The 19,292-nt window shown below is 52.3% G+C and overlaps 1 protein-coding gene and 3 long non-coding RNA genes across 8 annotated transcripts in view; 1 reads left to right on the top strand and 3 right to left on the bottom strand.

Moving 5' to 3' along the window:
- The window catches only part of LOC308577359, a 207,657-nt gene that overhangs the window by 26,590 nt on the left and 161,775 nt on the right, over positions 1-19,292 (bottom strand). The gene's annotated exons all lie outside the window — the stretch shown is intronic.
- CXXC1 (CXXC finger protein 1) overlaps positions 1-19,292 on the top strand; it is a 31,449-nt gene that overhangs the window by 11,396 nt on the left and 761 nt on the right. For all 5 annotated transcript variants that reach the window (XM_081177385.1, XM_081177388.1, XM_081177386.1 and 2 more), the window contains 8 exons: positions 3,226-3,333; positions 5,891-6,075; positions 6,539-6,746; positions 7,685-7,795; positions 8,631-8,680; positions 16,882-16,978; positions 18,684-18,836; positions 19,012-19,162. In XM_081177385.1, coding sequence (XP_081033511.1) covers positions 3,226-3,333; positions 5,891-6,075; positions 6,539-6,746; positions 7,685-7,795; positions 8,631-8,680; positions 16,882-16,978; positions 18,684-18,836; positions 19,012-19,158 — 1,059 coding nt within the window. In that variant the 3' untranslated portion in view covers positions 19,159-19,162. The remainder of the gene's footprint in view (positions 1-3,225; positions 3,334-5,890; positions 6,076-6,538; positions 6,747-7,684; positions 7,796-8,630; positions 8,681-16,881; positions 16,979-18,683; positions 18,837-19,011; positions 19,163-19,292) is intronic.
- LOC308577358 lies at positions 1,138-3,219 on the bottom strand. Its single transcript, XR_014003605.1, has 2 exons — positions 2,693-3,219; positions 1,138-2,636 (listed from the first exon to the last, which is right to left on the bottom strand). It is a non-coding gene; the product is annotated as an uncharacterized lncRNA (long non-coding RNA).
- On the bottom strand, positions 8,687-16,892 carry LOC308577357. Its single transcript, XR_014003604.1, has 3 exons — positions 16,753-16,892; positions 9,795-10,185; positions 8,687-9,734 (listed from the first exon to the last, which is right to left on the bottom strand). It is a non-coding gene; the product is annotated as an uncharacterized lncRNA (long non-coding RNA).

Here is a 19,292-nt window from a genome sequence, read left to right as displayed (position 1 = left end):
GAACGTCCAGTGATGTATTTGTCATACTGAATGTTCTTGATCCTACTAACAATTCAGTCTCCACCTTAAGATCTTCAATCTTCCTTATCCAACTTAAGATCTTCACAGCGTTATTTCTTATCAAAACACAATCCTTTCCTATAGATGAAATATGAAGTAGCAAAATTCCATTTCAAAGCAATACTTTCGTAAGGATAACAGAGAACTAAACATAAAGAAAATAGGGATCCTAGCACTCGGAACTCCCTTGATTTTTTAAAACTATTGGTTCCAACAATTAGAGCATACTTGTTTTATCTTCGGCCCTCAAACGATCAACTCTTCTTAAAGCCAGAAATTAGCTCACACATCAGATGTAAATTTCAACCAGCAAATGGAGAAACCCCTTTTAGTCTTAAAGGAAGGCTTTGCAGTCCCAATCCCCTGAGCCCTCTTACGTGGCTTTTGGGCAAGATGCTGATTCCTTCGCTCTAAGTCATTCAGCCCCGCCTGTGTTTCCAGGAGCTGACAGCTTCTAAGTCTCCCAACAATTTCTCTCACAGAAGCTGTACTGCTGACAACCCCTGCCTCCAGCAGTTGGGATGTTTGGGTTGTATCCACCATGGTAGCTCTGTTTGTGCAACAAACTTCCACATGTGGTATGGAATTTTCCTTGCTCCCCCCCCCCCGGAAATCTTCTCCAGGAGCCTGGGAGACCTTTACAAGTAGATTTTGGGAGTGCGTGGGGAGAGGAGGGAAGGGGAAATCTGTTACACAAGCAGAACTCTGTGTGCTTGTCACTGAATATACCGTATTTTTGCCCTATAGGACACACTTTTCCCCCTCCAAAAATGAAGGGGAAATCTCTGTGCGTCCTATGGGGCGAATGCAGGCTTTCGCTGAAGCTTGGAGAGCGAGAGGGGTCATGTTTCCTGCTTGGCAGGGGGTTGGACTCGATGGCCCTTGTGGTCTATTCCAACTCTATGATTCTATGACCCCTCTCGCTCTCCAGGCTTCAGGAAGCTATCAGCAAGCCTGGGGAGCCCGCGGGAGTTCCCGCAGGGCTCCCTAGGCTGCGGATAACAGCCTGCTGCCCGGAGCGCGGGGCGCGCTGAAGCCGCGGCTGGGGGGGAATACTTTTTTTTCTTTATTTCCCCCCCCCCCAAAAAAACTAGGTGCGTCCTATGGGCCGGTGCGTCCTATGGGGTGAAAAATACGGTAGCCCTTTGTGAACATTCAAAGCTGTTGCTGCTGCTTAGCTGCTTTCTAGGCAGGCAGCAGTTGCTTTTTAGCCTGCATTTAATTGCTATAACTTACCTTAAGGGACGCGGGTGGCGCTGTGGGTTAAACTCAGCACCTAGGACTTGCCGATCGCATAGTCGGCGGTTCGAATCCTCACGGCGGGGTGCGCTCCCGCCGTTCGGTCCCAGCGCCTGCCAACCTAGCAGTTCGAAAGCACCCCCGGGTGCAAGTAGATAAATAGGGATCGCTTACCGGCGGGAAGGTAAACGGCGTTCCGTGTGCTGCGCTGGCTCACCAGATGCAGCTTGTCACGCTGGCCACGTGACCCAGAAGTGTCTGCGGACAGCGCTGGCTCCCGGCCTCTAGAGTGAGATGAGCGCACAACCCTAGAGTCTGTCAAGACTGGCCCGTACGGGCAGGGGTACCTTTACCTTTACCTTAAATAATTCCAAGATCTTTTAAAAAAATGAAGCAAAGATTAGGATGGTGGAACTAAATGGCAATTAAGGTGGAAAGTACATTCACCATGGGATAGACACCTGTGGTATTATAGGGCATTGAAGACCCAATTCTTGCTGACCAGAAGATCTGCCATAGAATCATAGAAGGGTCCCTGAGAGTCATCTAGTTCAGGCATGGGCAAACTCGGCCCTCCAGATGTTTTGGGACTGCAACTCCCATGATCCCTAGCTAACAGGACCAGTGGTCAGGGATGATGGGAATTGTAGTCCCAATACATCTGGAGGGCTGAGTTTACCTATGCCTGATCTAGTCCAACCCTGTGCAATGCAAAAATCTCAGCTAAAACATCCATGATGAATGGCTCTCCAACCTCTGCTTACAAACCTCCAATGAAGGAGAGCCCACCACCTTCTGAGGGAGTCTGCTCCACTATCTTAACAGATCTTACCATCAGAAAGTTCTACCTGGTGTTGAGTCAGAATCTCCTGCATCGTAACTTGAATCCATTGATTCAGGTCCCCTCCTCCAGTGCAAACTGGCTCCATCTTCCCTGTGAAAGTTATTTAGATACTTGAAGATGGCTACTATTTCTTCTGTTTACTTGGGACTGGATCCCAGTCATTCTGATACCTGGTTGTAGAGGTTGGTAAAGAAACACTTCTTCGTGGCAGATATCCATAGGTGGCAGTATAACCGTCTATTTGATCCAACTTAAAAAGCCCAGTACAAAGGTGACCCTCTTGCTTTGTGAAGCATGCAAAGCCATTAACTGTCCTACAAAGGGGGGAAACCAGATTTGAGTTTGCATGATGAAGTTGTAGCATAGATAGCAGCTGCCATGAAGAAAATAAGGGTGTGAAAGGGCTGCAGCCACCATTGCAAGCACTGGCATATATGGGTTTGGCTTGGAACCTCCTAATTCCCTCAGTGAAGGGGTTCTTCCACAAAGCTAGCTGTTAACCATAGAATCATAGAGTTGGAAGAGACCACAAGGGCCATCGAGTCCAACCCCCTGCCAAGGATGTGAAGTTCAGACTGCACACAGTTCTTTCTTGGGGGCAGGGACCAAATGCTTTCCTGCCCTCCTTAAGCCAAACTACCCTGCCAGACAACCTCCAGATCCTTTTAGCACGAGCATGGGGAACCCGTGGGCCTCTGGGTGTTGCTGAACTACAACTCCCATCATCCCTGACCATTGGCCATGTTGACTAGGGCTGGTGGGAGTTGCAGTCCGCAGGTAGTAGTAGTAGTAGTAGTAGTAGTAAGTAGTAATAATGATAATAAAATTTGTTGTTTATATGCTGCCCATCTGACTGGGTTCCCCCAGTCACTCTGGACAACTTCCAACAAATTAAAACACAATACGACATCAAACAGGACTGCCTTCAGATGTTTTCTAAAAGTCACATAGTTTTTATTTCCTTCACATCTGACCAGAGGGTGTTTCACAGGGCGGGCACGGCCACAGAAAAGGCCCTCTACTTTTGCACATCTAGATTTCTTGGAGGACTCCTTTTACTTTTCTCTCTTTTCCTCTCTTAGCCGTGGCTCAGCGACACTGACGATGCGCCCTTCCTTGATCCTGTGTTGCGGAAACGCGCTGTGAAAGTGAAGCATGTCAAGCGGAGGGAGAAGAAGTCTGAGAAGAAGGTATGATCCTAGATGGTGGGTGGGAAATGTCACAACTATAAGAGTGCCAGACTTGTTTTTAGCGACCAGGCCTTTTCCCAGAGCTGCAATTCTTTTTGGGTATGTAACAGGACAAAATCACACTTGTAAAATCAGAATATTTGTTTATTTATTGAGATTTTAAGATGGTTTTTCACTAAGGATCTCAAATTGGCTTCCACAAATTAAAACTAAATACTATTTTAGATTAGATCATGCAATATGAACAACACAGAACAGGCCAAACTGAAACCATAGGGCAGCCTCAACAACTCAACTGGAAGCCTGGGAGAAGAGTTAAGTCTTGACTGGACAACCGAAGGCTAACAACAATATTGCTGTCAGCACCTCTGTGGGGAGAGAGTGCCAAATTTAGTGCACAGTCCCTGGGAAGGATGGTACAGCACAGTGAGCAATACTGGGTGGCACAGCAAATACCCCCTCCCCCGTTGATCCACTGTATCATTGTGGCCTCAGCTCCCAACCCCGGGAGCTGCTCAGGAGGCCGGGACTGAAGTAGGTCAGATAATCTACTTCATTTAAGCAAGCCTGAAGTTGCACAACCACAACTGTCTTGTGCACCATGCCTAAAATGAGGATGTTAGCAATTGGGCAGGAGTTATCAAGGACCTTGGGGCCCGGGGAGGGGGGGGGGCTCTTGAGGAGTGGGGCACCATCACCTTTTCCAAGATGGTTGGGACAAGCCCTTTTTGCAAAGAGGCATTAACTGCTCCCTGGATCAATCCTGCCAGCCCCCTCCAGCAAAGCTAAGCTCAAACAAGCCAAGGAAGGCAAGGGTCGAGAGAACATGTCATGAGTGGTATTTCTTCATACCTCTGGTCCACATCTTCATGTGCCAACAACTGAAACTGATCTCATACAACAGGGCCACAGTGGCGTTAAGGCTGGAACTACCCAGCCCTCCAACCTATGCTAGTATAGTCTACTCTTGCTTCCCCCAGCATGGTGCCCTTATGAGGTTTCAGACTACAACTCCCATCAGCCCCAGTCATCATTGTCAGTATTCAGGGAAGGTGGGAGTTACAGCCCACAACAGTTGGAGAAAGGATGTTCTACTCTGACTGGCAGTGGCCCTCCAGCATAGGTGCCACCTTCTGAAGAATTGGGGGGTGGGTGTGTGGCAATGTGTGATGTTGGAGAAGCTGGGCGCAGCATTGCAGCAGTGGCATGGCTTCAGTGGCTGCAACGCCTTCTGCTGCTGCCATTGCCACTGGTCTGGCGCTGCTTCCCACCTTCTTCCCCTCCGTGGCAAGAGGAGAAGGAGCCGCGGCCATTGAAGCTGCACTGCACTTGGCTCCAGGCTTGTCCTACTTTGGAGGAGCTGGGGCAGAGCTGAACCCCGCAGCAGCACAGGCTTCCATAGTTGTGGCTTTGGCTCCTCCTGCTGCCATTGGCCTGGGGCTGTTTCCTGCCACCTTTGGACTTTGGGGTGGGGTGGGGTTGCCCCCTCCCAAAAATATCAGGGGGCCCCAAAGGGCTCAGCTCCTAGGAGATGGCACCCCTGCCCTCCAGAGTCTCTGGCAAGAAGTGTTTCTCCCTATCCCTTGCTCCTTTTAATTGAATATATCACAGATTAAACCTGGGACCTAGTACATGTGAAGCTGTGGTCCTGGCTTATGCATTTTTTAATGTGAAAAGTATCCAGTCATTGCATGGTGACAAAAAAATACACATGAAAGAGGAGAGTTGTTGCATTGTGACTTGTGACAGAAGACTAAGCATATGAATGTATTTACAAGATGTTGTTTTAATACAATAAATAACTAGTCTGACAACCCATTTTGGTGATTGCTTTAGACTTCAGTGGCTTCTGTTAGATGATGATAAAACCACTGTGGTGTAGTTGCTCAGCGTTCTGGACTGTGAGCAGAGAGACACAGATTCAAACCCTCTGGAGGAAGCCCTTCTAATCTAAGCCTGCTTCCTCAATGGTGCAGCCAATCCCTGCCACCTGTGGGGCTTCCACTGTGTAGAGCTCTCTTCAAGCGCTGACCATTAATTGATTGCTGCTGCTGGCAGAGAGCCGTATGCTGCACATTAAAGCCTCAGCAATTAGCTAATAATCAGGGCTTCAAAGGACTTTGTAGGCATTGCTGATAAGCTGATTAGCTGATTAGCATTGTCTGCAACCCCGTTTTGGCCCTGGTTGGTTTGCTTTGGCCAAAAGGGCCTGGTAGGCCTTATTAAGCCTGCAGGCTGGAGATACCTTGCAAAAGGATAGCAAAAGGAATAAACGTATCTGCCTTCCACCTCTCCTGCTATAATTATCAGTGGGGGGGTGTTAGGGTTAGCGAAAGGAGTGCAGGCAGCTGGCAGGTCATTGCTGCCTGAAGTGTCAGTGTTAGATGAATGTACTATTGGCTTTATGGCCAAACTATCCTAATCACAGAAGTAGGAAATAGGCGGCAGTAAATGGGATTGCCTGTATTTGAAGGTCATGAGTAAACACCGGTGTCCCTTTTGCTCTTGCAAGGGTGGGCGAATTCTAGCCGTGTCATCTCTGGTTCTTGCCCTGCAGAAGGAGGAGAAATACAAACGTCACAAGCAGAAGCAAAAGCATCGCGACCGGTCAAAGCATGCTGAGCGGGTGGACACCAAAAACCCATCATCACTCCATCAGTGCCTTGGCCCTGGCTGCATCCAGGCTGCTCGGACTAACTCCAAGTACTGCTCGGATGAATGTGGCATGAAGCTGGCAGCAAAGTAAGTGGGGGAGCCTTCCTTGGGGGGCAGCTTTATTTCTTTTCTTAGCAGCTTTGCCCATTCATTGGTTTTCCAGCATGGGTTGGGTAATGCAGGGGTTTGTGTGCAGGAAAGAGACTTTGGGCTTTTAAAATGTGGACTCACTTGGGCCCTTTGGATGCTTAACCTTAGCCTCAGCTCTTCAGCTGTCCCAAAGAAGTAATTATGACATAACTGAAAGGGCGATTGGGAGGAGGAATGCCATAATGCAGTAATGGGCAAAGTGAATCCCGTAACAGCCTAAGCCTGGGAGCAAGTGCATCAGTTTGAGTTGTGGGAGTTCTGGGTGGTTTTCTTATGAGCTGAAAATGTTCCCATCCTGTAGGTTTGTGTTGTGCAGTGTGATGCTGTGTGGCGCACCCTGTTACCATCATATTGGCCAGTTTTCAGTTGCATGCACCCTCTTGTCTCTGTCCTTTCCCAGCCGCATATATGAGATCCTGCCACAGCGCATCCAGCAGTGGCAGCAAAGTCCATGCGTGGCGGAAGAGCATGGCAAGAAGCTACTAGAGCGGATACGGCGGGAGCAGCAGCAGGCCCGGCTCAAGTTACAGGAGATGGAGCGCAAATTCCATGAATTGGAGGCTGTCATTGTCCGGGCCAAGCAGCAAGCCATCAAAGAAGACGAAGAGGTACCTGGAAGAAGTGCAGGAGAAAGGAGCAGGCAGCCAAGCCTCCTCTCTTGGGGGGTTGCAAACAGCACCTCCTTAACCTTCCAGGGAGGACTTGGGTGCATTAGACTAGAACCCTTTTGCAACCTAACTGTATACGTGTGTTTTATTTCGTACATTTGGGTGTAAATTTCACAGATAGTTGTGAACACTGACAGCATGGGTCTGTTCCCAGATTAAACAGAGAACATACCCTTATTATAGGTATGCCCTACCTGTGACTTATTCAGTGCTGGAATGGTTGCATGTGAGCTTGATGCTCCAATCCAGAGCAATTTATTTCTGATGTTCTGAAGGGATAAAGAAAATGACAACAACTCAGACTTCCCTGGGAATTTTATTGCGAGGGGCAGGATATAAATTCTTATGATAAAATAAGCTATAGTTCAGCTTGCTTTTGCCTTATGATTCTCTGGTTGGCAGCATCTGCTGATTTCAATTGATGCCAAAGCTTACTTGTTTAATCCCTGGTGTGACCAAGCGTTAGGATCTGCATTAGGCGTTACAGCACATTCGGGTGAAAACAAAGCAGCAGCAGGAGTAGTAATAATAAAAAATTATATTTCTACCCCGCCTATCTGGCTCGGTTTCCTCCAGTATTGTTCTTTGCTAGGAGCAGTGATGTAAGGTGTTGAAATGTTCTTGAGCACACAGCAGGGCACCCATCCCTTTATTTATTAAGTGCTTCCTAAATGTTTTAGTACTGTAGCTTGCCTGGAACTGCAGAAACTGGGGGTGGGATTTTCAGGTGTCCGGCTGAGGGGGGTTTGCCTTGGTGGGTTATAAGTTCTGCAGGCTTGCTCAGAACTTCCTCATGGAGTTGTAGGGTGGGATGCTGTTTGCTTTAAAAATCTGACCACTAAATCCTGACACCTGCTTGCCTCTTTCCTCTGCCACAGACCAGTGAAGGAGACAGTGATGACACAGACTTGCAGATATTCTGTGTCTCCTGCGGCCACCCCATCAACCCCAAGGTGGCGCTGCGGCACATGGAGCGGTGCTATGCCAAGGTTAGCTGCCTGTCTTCTCTGCGCTGGGTAACCTTCAGGGGCCTGTGTTTGAATTGAGACGCTGCTATCCAGCCTCTGAAACAGGGATCTTTGTGGCATACCTGAAACTGGGTTAAAAAAAAGGTTTGGTAGACGTGGTAGGTAACCCCAGGATGTGGAAAAGTCTTAGCCAAAGAGCCTCCTCTGTTGGATTGTGGAGCAGCTTTCTAATTTGCTCCATCAGTGGGTCAAGGGAGATTACTGTCCTTTAACATTTGTCAAGCAGCTATAGACAGAGCTGCATGGAAAAAACCAATGCAAATTCTGTACAAAGAACAATTGAGTTCAGGAAGCTGAATAAATAAAGAACTAACTTCTACACCCCCCCCGAAATGTATATGAAAATATTTCTGAATAAAGGGTGGTATTGAAATGTAATACGCTGTTCACTGTAGCTTGACCTCTCCCATATTTAACCTATTATCTGCATAGCTGATGTTTTGGGAACTGCTGGCCACATGATATTTTGGCTACCATAAATAGTTTTAGCCAATGTGTTGCATAAATATGTTGGGATAGGTCTGTTGATGGCTAGATGCCTTGGAAACGAGCTCGGCTTCTATAGTCAGAGCCTGGAACTCGGGGGCTACCTATCATTTCTGCAGCAGCCCTGCCCACCTGTCATAGTGCGGCTTGGAAGTCCACTGGATTTCTAGCTCACTGGCCGGTAGGTTAAGAGCTAGTTGAACTTAGGTGGAGGATCTTTTCTTCACTTGATGGTGCTTTTAATGTTTGTTCTGCTGTGACTTCATGGCTGTGTTTTTCTCTTCTGTCTGTCTCCCCCCATCCCCCGCAGTACGAGAGCCAGACATCCTTTGGGTCTATGTATCCAACACGTATTGAAGGGTAAGCTACCTGCTCAACTCTCAAGTTCCTTTTTGCTATGGGCTGTTCACCAAACCCTCCTCACCAGGTTGCATGCCACTGGTGCCATCTGTCTTGCAGTTCTGCTCCTTTGTTACATAGTTACCCTGATGGGAACAAGAAGCTGTGAAGAAATGCAATGGCCCTTTCCAAACCCAGTACTGTCCACTGGGTGGAAATCTAGTTTTTGCCAATACATATTTAATGTTTGTAGCTGTTGGCCATTGCAAGAGTCGGAATCCATAGCTTCCTTTCCACTCCCAGAACAATGTGAGACTTTTGCAGCTCACTTACGGAACAAGGGAATCCTAGTGCCTTATGTCAACAGTACTGGGTGCCCACCTCCATGCTCACTTTCTTTTTATGAAAGGTGGATGGGCATAAATGGTTTTTAAAAGTGTACCCCATGTTGCTAGTTGGTATTAGTGCAAAGAAAAGGGTGCTTGGATTATGTAATCTTGAATTTGATGTCTGTCTGAGCTGCTTATGAATGAATGAATGGTGGCTTTTGTCTGCTCGGTAACTTGGAAAGAAACTGACAGCCCTCACTTTACTCCTACATGAGCAGGTACATGGGAGAGAGTGGATTAAAAGGATTGGCTTGTCAAGATAGACACCATGCTTCAGCCTAAACAGGTAGCAGGCTAGGAGGCCCAGTTCTCACTGAGGTATTAAAGGGGTGTGGGATCTACCAATAGATGTTAGGTGGGGCTTAGGGGGCGGGGGAAATAAAACCCCTTCATGTAGAAAACTAAATGTCAAGAAGGAATGTGTCCTTTTACTGACATCTAGTTTTTTTGTTTGGGGAATTGACCCCCTTTAGTGGGCATGTGAATCTCTAACTAGACTGAAATTGTGTCGTTCAGGCCACCTTGGTTTCCCATAGGAATCCGATTGGCTACTGTGAGAACAGGATCCTGGACTAGATGGGCCAGTAACCTGATTCAGCACAGCGCTTCTTGGGTTCTTATAAATTGGGTCCTAATACTGTCTTAAAACTCAGCAACATCTTCATTTTAATGGTCTTCCTAAATAGCTTGGTCCACTGCTGACTTTTACGAGTTATGAAGGGGTTGCTGTGTGCATTCCCACATACTGGTTTTGGGCTACTTTGTGGAGCACTGGGTGGAAACATCTGGGAAACAGAATGGGAGTGAAATCTGTGGAGAGGGTTATTCTCTAACCTCAAAATGTATTTGTGGGAAATCAGGAACCCCATTCGTCAGGTTTCTCTCTTCCCCCAACTGCTGCTCTTTCTGATCAAGAAACTCTGATCTCAGATAAGGCAGAATTAATTTTGCTTCTAAATTTGGGACACACATGCTATGCATGTAGAATATCTCTGCTTAAAACTCTGGCAACTCCAGACCCCTGTCTGGAACCCTTAAGTGCTTCTGCCCATTAGAGTGGACAGGCCTGACTCCAGGTGAGGCAGCAAGGTGTGTTCCACAGTGTTGATGTGCAACCTTGCTTTCCTAGCATTTAACCTGAATTGACACTTGTCAGAGCTGCTTCAAGATCCTAGCTCACAGAGGATCACGCTAGCCAGCGGTCATTAAGTAAAAGTCTTTATTGAGTTACAGTTTCCATTCCCAAGCTGCTGCGTGCAACTCTACGTCTAATGGCTAGATCGGCGAAGCTCCGTCTGAGTCTCCGCCCCTTGTGCACCAACTTAATATCCTAGCCCTGCTCCACCTTTTCCGCCTGACTGCTCTCCTCTGGGTCCCTCTGCCCCCCGGGGTCTCTTCCTTCCGGGATTCTTCTGACGCCGACCCCCCGGAACTCCCTGTCTCCTTGCGCCGGGCTTTAGGACCTGGCTCCCTTTCCTGGCTGCCTCCTGCGTCACTTTCCTGTGCAATTGAACTTGGCGCGCGCGCCCAACCTTCCACTTTCCGTCTGACCGTTTCTTCGCTCCCCGATGGAGGTGTGGCCACTCCTGACTCGTGCCCTCCCCCCTGTTGCGAGCTGCCAGCGCTTGATCTCTGGCGCTCCTCCTCTTCCCTGCTCTCTGGCTGTGACGCTGGTCCCGATTTCCAACTGCTCTCCTCTGAGTCCCCTCTGGCTCTATCTTCCTGGGGTGTCCCCCTAGGCTCCCCCCTTGCCCTGACCACTGGTGCTCCTTTCTGTGAATCTTCTGATTCACTGGAAAGACTCGGAGATCTCGGGTCGTCGTCATCACTCATCTTTTCTTCTGCCTCCTCCCCCTCGCTCTCTGTTTCCTCCCTTGCCCTTGCCTCTGCTCCTGAACCCCTGACATCCATCCCCCCCTCGAAGCCCCCCGTTCCCCCCTCCCCTCCTTCCGGTGCGGGAACTGGGTGCTGCTGTGTCAGAGGGACGAACGTCGGATACAGTTCGCTTCCCGTGGCGGGCCTCCATCTGAAGTCTCCCGGTTCTGCCTCCCTGCTCTCGTCGACGACGGTCACCTCCGCTTCCATCTCTGTGCCGCCGTGCTCGAAACCAGGGTCGTCCCCGAAAACGTCCATGTCCGTCTCTCCCTCACTTCCTCCTGGCGGCGTTGCTCGTCCTGGACCTTCCTGCCACTTCCTGCGCCACTGCTCCTCTGGTCTATCGTCCCACCAATACGAGGGTTCTGAGGCAGATCCCGAGGGTGACCCCTCCGGGGAACGGGCGTCTCGTATCGGGTCCTCGTCCGAGTCGAACCCCCGGAACGTGCTGGCCGAAAGCGTTGGCGTGAAAAGCCAGTCGTCGAAAAATTCTGCTGGCATTGGTCTATGTGGGAAGAGGGCATGAAACTCGTCTTTGAGCAGAGGTTCGTCCAAGGCGTAGCCCGGCACCCAGCTGTTCGCACTGGCCGGGGTGCCCTCCTTGGCGAGAAGGTATTCTACCCCTTCTTCCCCCCATCTGGAGTCCAAAATCTCCGTGACTTCGTTGATGCGTTCCTTCTGTGCCACTCCCGCGTGCCCGGTTCCTTCTCTGAGCGGACTCGGTGCCGTTCCGGGTTCCTGAAACCTGTGCGGTGCCTTGTAGGGGGTGAGCACCGATCTGTGGAACACCGGATGCATTCTGGAACCCTCCGGAAGCGCCAGCCTGAAAGCCACCGGGTTGACCTGCTCTTCGACTTGGTAGGGCCCCAGTTGCTTATGCCCCAGCTTCTTTTTGGCCAACGTCCTGGCCGGCACTGCGTGGGCTGCTAACCAGACCCAGTCTCCCACATGGATCTCTTCGCCAACCCTTCTGTGTTTGTCCGCTTGCACCTTGTATGCATGTTTGGCCAGCTCCAGGTGTCGCCGCAGCTGATCGTGGACCTCCTGCAACTCCGACGCGAACGCATCTGCTGTCTGCGGCTCCCCCTCCCCCTTCCTTTCCAGTCCCGGGAAGGTTCTGGGGTGCCTCCCGTTGTTAGCGAAGAACGGCGTGACCCCCGTGGACACGTGCTTCGTGTTGTTGTAGGCAAACTCTGCGAGCGGCAGGTAATCCACCCACGTCGCAGGCTGTTGATTCGCATAACATCTCAGGTACTGCTGCATGATGGCATTGACCCGCTCCGCCTGCCCGTTGGTCTGCGGGTGTCTCGCCGACGCCAGGTTGATCTTGACGTTCAGGAAGCCCATCAGCTTCTGCCAGAAATTCGAGATGAACTGCCGCCCCCGGTCGGACAGAATAGACCGTGGCAGACCGTGAACCTTGAACACGTGGTCTATGAACCGTTTGGCGGTTTGCTCCGCCGTGGCCACCTTGGCACACGGAATGAAATGTGCCATCTTGGAGAACAAGTCCACCACCACCAGCACGGCCGTCTTGCCCCTCGAGCTGGGCAGATCCGTGACAAAGTCCAGGGCCACCCTCTCCCATGGTTCGACCGGAGTTTGCAGCGGTTCCAACAGTCCGGCCGGTGGTTTGTGCACCGGTTTGGCCCTCTGGCAGGTGTCACACCTCGCCACGTAGTCCGCGACCTCCCCTCTCATTCCGGGCCACCAGAAGTCCCTGGCGACTAATTCCACCGTCTTCTCCTTGCCAAAGTGCCCGGCAGTGGGCGCGTCGTGCAGCTGCTGCAGTACCTTGGCGCGAAGTTCGTCTCCCGGCACGTAGATGGCCCCTTTGCGAATGAGCAATCCATCTCTCAGCTGGAACTCGTCGGTCGCTGCCGTGCCCCTTTGCACCTCTGCCATCTTTGCTTGCGCGAAGGAGTCATCCTGCAACGCTCGTCGCACCGCCTCCAGGTCCACTGTTGCCGCAGCGCACGCCCACACTGTTGGTGCGAAGATGTGCATGGCGGCCGCTGGCGTGGCGTCCTCCAGATACTGTGGCTTGCGGGAGAGAGCGTCCGCCATGATGTTGGTGTCCCCCGGGACATACTCTATTCGGAAGTCGAAGTTCGCAAAGAACTCAGCCCAACGTATCTGCCTCTGGTTCAGGAACTGTGCCGTGCGCCAGTGCTCCAGATTCTTGTGGTCCGTGCAGACCTGCACTGTGTGCTTGGCGCCGATCAGGAAGTGCCTCCACGCTTTGAACGCTGCATGAATGGCCAGCAACTCCCTGTCCCAGATGGTGTAGTTCTGTTCGGACTTGCTGAGCTTCCTGGAGTAAAACGCTCCCGGACGCCAAACCCCCTGCGGGTCTTTCTGCAGCAGGACTGCTCCCACGGCTCTGTCCGAGGCGTCTGTCTCCACCCTCATCGGCCTGCTGGGGTCGACATGCAGCAGCTGCTCTTCCGACGCGAAGAGACGCTTGAGTGCCTGAAAGGACTGCTCCGCCTGCTCTGTCCAGATGAACTTCTTTTTTTTGGAGCTAAGCGTGTCCGTGATGGCCGCTGTCTGCATAGCGAAGCCTTTGATAAACTTGCGATAGAAGTTCGCGAAGCCGACAAACCGTTGGACCTCCTTCCGGTTGCGTGGGCTCTTCCAGTCCAACACCGCTCGAACCTTGGCGCTGTCCATGGCGAGCCCCTTGTCAGACAACTTGTAGCCCAGAAAATCCACCTCCGTCACGTCGAATTGGCACTTCTCCAGCTTGGCGTAGAGCCTATGCTGCTGTAGCCTGCTTAGCACTTCTTTGACGTGTCTGTCATGCTCCTGCTGCGATTCCGAAAAGATCAGGATGTCATCTAAGAAACAGACGCACGTCTTGTAGAGGAGCCCCGCCAACACGTGATGCATGAACGCTTGAAAAACATGGGAGCCATTTTGCAATCCAAAAGGCATAACTCTATATTCGTAGGTGCCCAGCGGCGTGAACATGGCTGTCTTCCACTCATCCCCTTCCCGCATGCGAATGAGGTTGTACGCCCCTCGCAGGTCTAACTTGGTGAACACGCTGCCCTTCCGTACCTTTGCGAGGAGGTCGTCGATTCGGGGCATGGGGAAGTCCGATGGCTTGGTCACACTGTTTAAGATGCGATAGTCCACCACAAGTCTTTTTTGGGGCGTGTCCCGCTTCTTAACAAAGAATACAGGACTGCCCCCCGCTGCCTTGGACTCCCGGATGAAACCGCGCTCCAAATTATGATCTATGAACTCTTTGAGTTCCTGCAGTTCGTCCTCAGACATGGAATACAGCTTCCCTTTAGGCAGCGCCGCCCCCGGCAGCAGGTCAATTTTGCAGTCATATGGTCTGTGGGGGGGTAGCCTGTCTGCCTCCTTCTCGCAGAAAACCTCCAAAAATTCTGCGTACTTGTGGGGAATCGCTTGCAGCGTGCCTAGCAGCAGCTGTGTCTCCTCTTCCTCTCCTTCCTGCCGGGGGACGATGCAGTGTTCAGCACAAAAGGAAGAGCCGAAGGTCAGCTGCCTCTGGTACCAAGCCAGCGTTGGGCTGTGCTTGTCCAGCCAACTCATGCCCAATACAATGGGCGTGTCCGATAGTTGAGTGACGTTGAAGCTGATGATTTCCTTGTGATTCCCAAGGCGCATCACCATTGGTGGCGTCTGCTTCACCACTTGCCCCCCTAGCAGCTCCCTGCCATCCACCGTGACCACCTGCAGGGGCAGCGTGGCCGGCAGCAACTGTATAGCGTGTTTGTCGACAAAGTCCTGCCCTATAAAGTCCGCATTGCTTCCCGAGTCAATGGTGAGCGGCACGTCCATGGTGATTCCATTGGGCAGCTGGAGCGATGCGGTGAGCCTCACTACTGGTTTGGGCGGGAGGGGGTCCATGGGCTGTGAAATCTCCGGGGACTTCTTCACTGACACGTCTGGCTGGGCCCCATTGCCTCTTCCTCCAGCCAGACATCGTCGTTTCCCTGCTGTGGTCCTCCTTGTTGCGTTGCTGCAGTTACCATTGCTGAGGCTGCAGTGTGCTTGTGGAGCCTCCGGGGACACTCTTTCGCCATATGCCCTGGATCCTCGCAGATGTAACACTTCCTGTTCCCTCTAGGAGGCTTCGCTTTCACTGTTGTCGGTGCTAGGGCTCTGGCTGCTGATTGAGCCCTTGCACTTCCAACCTCCATAGGTTCCACTCCTCCTCCTGGCGGAGGCGTGGATTGCGCACGCGCTGCTTCTCTGGGAAGGAAGGAGGAGCCCCTGGCTGGTTCGCGCCCTCCACGCCCTTCGTCCCTGCTCCACGGACGTTCTTCCAGCCGCACCCCCACGGCTAGCGCCCTCTGAACGATCTCCTGCGTGGTCCGGGGTCTCTCCCCCCTCGCAATTTCATCTTTAACCGAGCCGTGCAATCCCTCCCAAAACAGGTCTCTTACAGGAGCCGAATCCCTGTCCCATTCCAGAGCACTGACCAAAGCGAAAAAGCGGGCATGATACTGCCTTACGCTGGCCCTCCCTTGTTTCAGTCCATGTATCTGCTGCCGAGCAAGATCCACGTCAATGCTTGATAAGAAACACCCATCCATCGCTTTAATAAAGGCATCCGCATTTTGGAGCGCCGGATCCTTATCCCTCCACAAATTGCGCAGCCATGCTTTAGCTTCCCCATGCAAATGGGACATGATGAACCCCACTTTCTCTTGCTCATCTCTAAAGTCTTTTTTCAGCAGTTCCAGTGCGCACATTACATCTGCTCTAAAGTTGGGGTACTGCTGCAGGTTCCCATCGAAGTGAGAGACCAGACCGCCTGTTCGTCTCGCCAACCCAATTCCCTCCTGTCTGGGTGTCAGTTGCCCGTGCTTCGTAAGCATGTCCAACCTGACCTGGAGATCCCTGCAGGCGGCAGCTGCCTCCTCCTCTCTCTTCCTGGATGCGAGAGCCTCGGCATTCAGTTGTGACACTGCTTTTCTGAGTTCCTCTATCTGCTGCTCAGCCGTCATGTTGTCTGCCGTTCGTGAGCTAGCTAGTAGGCACCTGCTTCTCTCCTCTCCTCGAGGCTGTAGATGCCCACAATTTTGGAGACGGAGCTTACTGTCAGAGCTGCTTCAAGATCCTAGCTCACAGAGGATCACGCTAGCCAGCGGTCATTAAGTAAAAGTCTTTATTGAGTTACAGTTTCCATTCCCAAGCTGCTGCGTGCAACTCTACGTCTAATGGCTAGATCAGCGAAGCTCCGTCTTGAGTCTCCGCCCCTTGTGCACCAACTTAATATCCTAGCCCTGCTCCACCTTTTCCGCCTGACTGCTCTCCTCTGGGTCCCTCTGCCCCCCGGGGTCTCTTCCTTCCGGGATTCTTCTGACGCCGACCCCCCGGAACTCCCTGTCTCCTTGCGCCGGGCTTTAGGACCTGGCTCCCTTTCCTGGCTGCCTCCTGCGTCACTTTCCTGTGCAATTGAACTTGGCGCGCGCGCCCAACCTTCCACTTTCCGTCTGACCGTTTCTTCGCTCCCCGATGGAGGTGTGGCCACTCCTGACTCGTGCCCTCCCCCCTGTTGCGAGCTGCCAGCGCTTGATCTCTGGCGCTCCTCCTCTTCCCTGCTCTCTGGCTGTGACGCTGGTCCCGATTTCCAACTGCTCTCCTCTGAGTCCCCTCTGGCTCTATCTTCCTGGGGTGTCCCCCTAGGCTCCCCCCTTGCCCTGACCACTGGTGCTCCTTTCTGTGAATCTTCTGATTCACTGGAAAGACTCGGAGATCTCGGGTCGTCGTCATCACTCATCTTTTCTTCTGCCTCCTCCCCCTCGCTCTCTGTTTCCTCCCTTGCCCTTGCCTCTGCTCCTGAACCCCTGACAACACTCCATTATTTTTTTTAAAGTTTCATTTACATTTTTAAAAATAACCCATTTCTGATCAAGTTCGCTGAGGATAAGGCCATGACTTTGTAATCTTACCTGTGTGTATTCTTTTCTCCAGGGCAACTCGCCTTTTCTGTGATGTCTACAACCCACAAAGCAAGACCTACTGCAAACGCTTGCAGGTCTTGTGCCCAGAGCATTCCCGTGACCCCAAGGTAGGAACAGAGTGCTCTTCCGGTGAGGTCCTAGTCCACTGTAGTTTCGGAACAGGCTAGGATAGGCCATCATTCAGATTTAGGAGGGGAAGGACTATTAGGTGAAATACAGTGTTGTGAGCTTTACCCAGGGCTTTGTGCTGTGGTGATTCACTAAGAGTGCAGAGAAAGCATGGTATGCAGCACTGAACATGGAATTGGCTTTCATTACAAGGAAAGCAAGTTTCTAGCCCTTAGTTTCTAGCACGGATACACTTGCAAGCTAATGGGTGATGCCTGCAGAAGTATGGCAAGCCAGAGGCATAACTGAACAGTGTTCTCAGAGAGCAAAGGACTTCAGTGTCCTGCATGACAGCAGAACCGACTCCCTCGGAAGGCTGGGTGGTCATCTGTCATGTACAACTTACCATATTTTTCGCCCTATAGGATGCACTTTTTCCCCTCCAAAAATGAAGGGGAAATCTGGGTGCGTCCTATGGGGCGAATGCAGGTTTTTGCTGAAGCTTGGAGAGCGAGAGGGGTCGGTGCGCACCGACCCCTCTCGCTCTCCAGGCTTCAGGAAGACATCCACAGCCTAGGCAGCCCTGTGGGAGGTCCCGCAGGGCTGTCTAGGCTGCGGATAGCAGCCTGCTTCCCGGAGCCTCGGGCGCCCTGAAAGCAGAGTGCCCGGCGCTTCGGGAACACATCCGCAGCCTAGGCAGCCCTGCGGGAGGTCCCGCAGGGATGTCTAGGCTGCGGATAGCAGCCTGCCGCCCAGCGCGAGGGGCGCCCTGAAGCAGAGCGCCCCTTGCGCCGGGCAGACATCCGCAGCGTGGGGAGCCTTGCAGGAGTTCCCCGCAAGGCTCCCCACGCTGCGGATACCAGCCTGCTGCCCAGCGCAAGGGGCGCCCTGAAGCAGAGCGCCCCTCGCGCCGGGCAGACATCCGCAGTGTGGGGAGCCTTGCAGGAGTTCCCCGCAAGGCTCCCCACGCTGCGGATACCAGCCTGCTGCCCAGCGCGAGGGGCGCCCTGAAGCAGAGCGCCCCTTGCGCCGGGCAGACATCCGCAGCGTGGGGAGCCTTGCAGGTGTTACTGCAAGGCTCCCCACGCTCCGGATAGCAGCCTGCTGCCCAGCGCGAGGGGCGCCCTGAAGCAGAGCGTCCCTCGCGCCGGGCAGACATCCGCAGCGTGGGGAGCCTTGCAGATCCTGCCGCCCGGCGGGCGGGGCGCCCTTATGCAGAGCGCCCCTCGCGCCGGGCAGACATTGGCCAGTCCCACAAGCTCAGGGGACAGCAGGGAGGCGCAGCGCCGCCATCCCGCTGTTCCTTGACCTGGTTCGGTTTCCCCGACCTGCTTTTGGGGGGGGGAAATAAAGGAAAATTTTTTTCCCTTTATTTCCCCCCAAAAAAACTAGGTGCGTCCTATGGGACGGAGCGTCCTATGGGACAAAAAATACAGTAGTTATGATTACTGCATTGCAGGGGGTTGGACTAGATGACCCTCAGGATCCCTTCTAATGCTAAAGTTTTGTGATTCTTTGATCCTATGACTAGTAAAGCCCGAATAAGTTATGCAAAATGAGAAAATTATGCAATTTTTTCAGGTTGTAGAACTGCACTTCTCTTGTGTTCCATTTGGATTATCTTTGTGCAGAATATTTTTCAGTGAGACACACACCACAGCTGTGGCTTCATCCTGCTCAATCTCGACTGCAACTTTTCCCTAGGTGTCAGCAGATGAGGTGTGTGGGTGTCCCATGGTAAAAGACGTGTTTGAGCTCACGGGGGAATTCTGCCGCGTGCCCAAGCGCAAATGCAACCGCCACTACTGCTGGGAGAAACTGCGACGGGCGGAGGTGGACCTGGAGCGAGTGCGCGTGGTACGGATTGGGAACTCGTGTTAGACCTTGGGCGGGTGGACAGCACAAAAGGACAATGGCCTTGTCATGCTGCCTGTGAAATAGGCGTGTCAATTTCAGGGAGGGTTGCAGCTAATGGGAATCCTTTGGACAGTGGGCTAGGTCTGATTGCTTTCCTCTTGTTCCTTTGTGTCAGTGGTACAAGCTGGACGAGCTGTTTGAGCAGGAGCGGAACGTCCGCATGGCTATGACCAACCGCGCTGGGCTACTCGCTCTCATGCTTCACCAGACGATCCAGCACGACCCCCTGACCACAGACCTGCGCACAGCCACCAACCGCTGAGCTGGTGAGTTAGTGGCATCCGTGTCAGTCCAGGCTGCTGAGTGCTCGTGCGGGGCAGGGACTGGAGGTAATTTGGCTGAGGAGGACTCAATTACATGAGCTGACTAACCCCTGTCAACCTTTGGCATTGGCCA

This window comes from Podarcis bocagei, assembly GCF_964188305.1.
Source record: "Podarcis bocagei genome assembly, chromosome: 17".
Classification (NCBI taxonomy): domain Eukaryota; kingdom Metazoa; phylum Chordata; class Lepidosauria; order Squamata; family Lacertidae; genus Podarcis; species Podarcis bocagei.
Note: the sequence above shows the minus strand (reverse complement) of the source record. Positions and strands in the feature narration are given on the sequence as shown.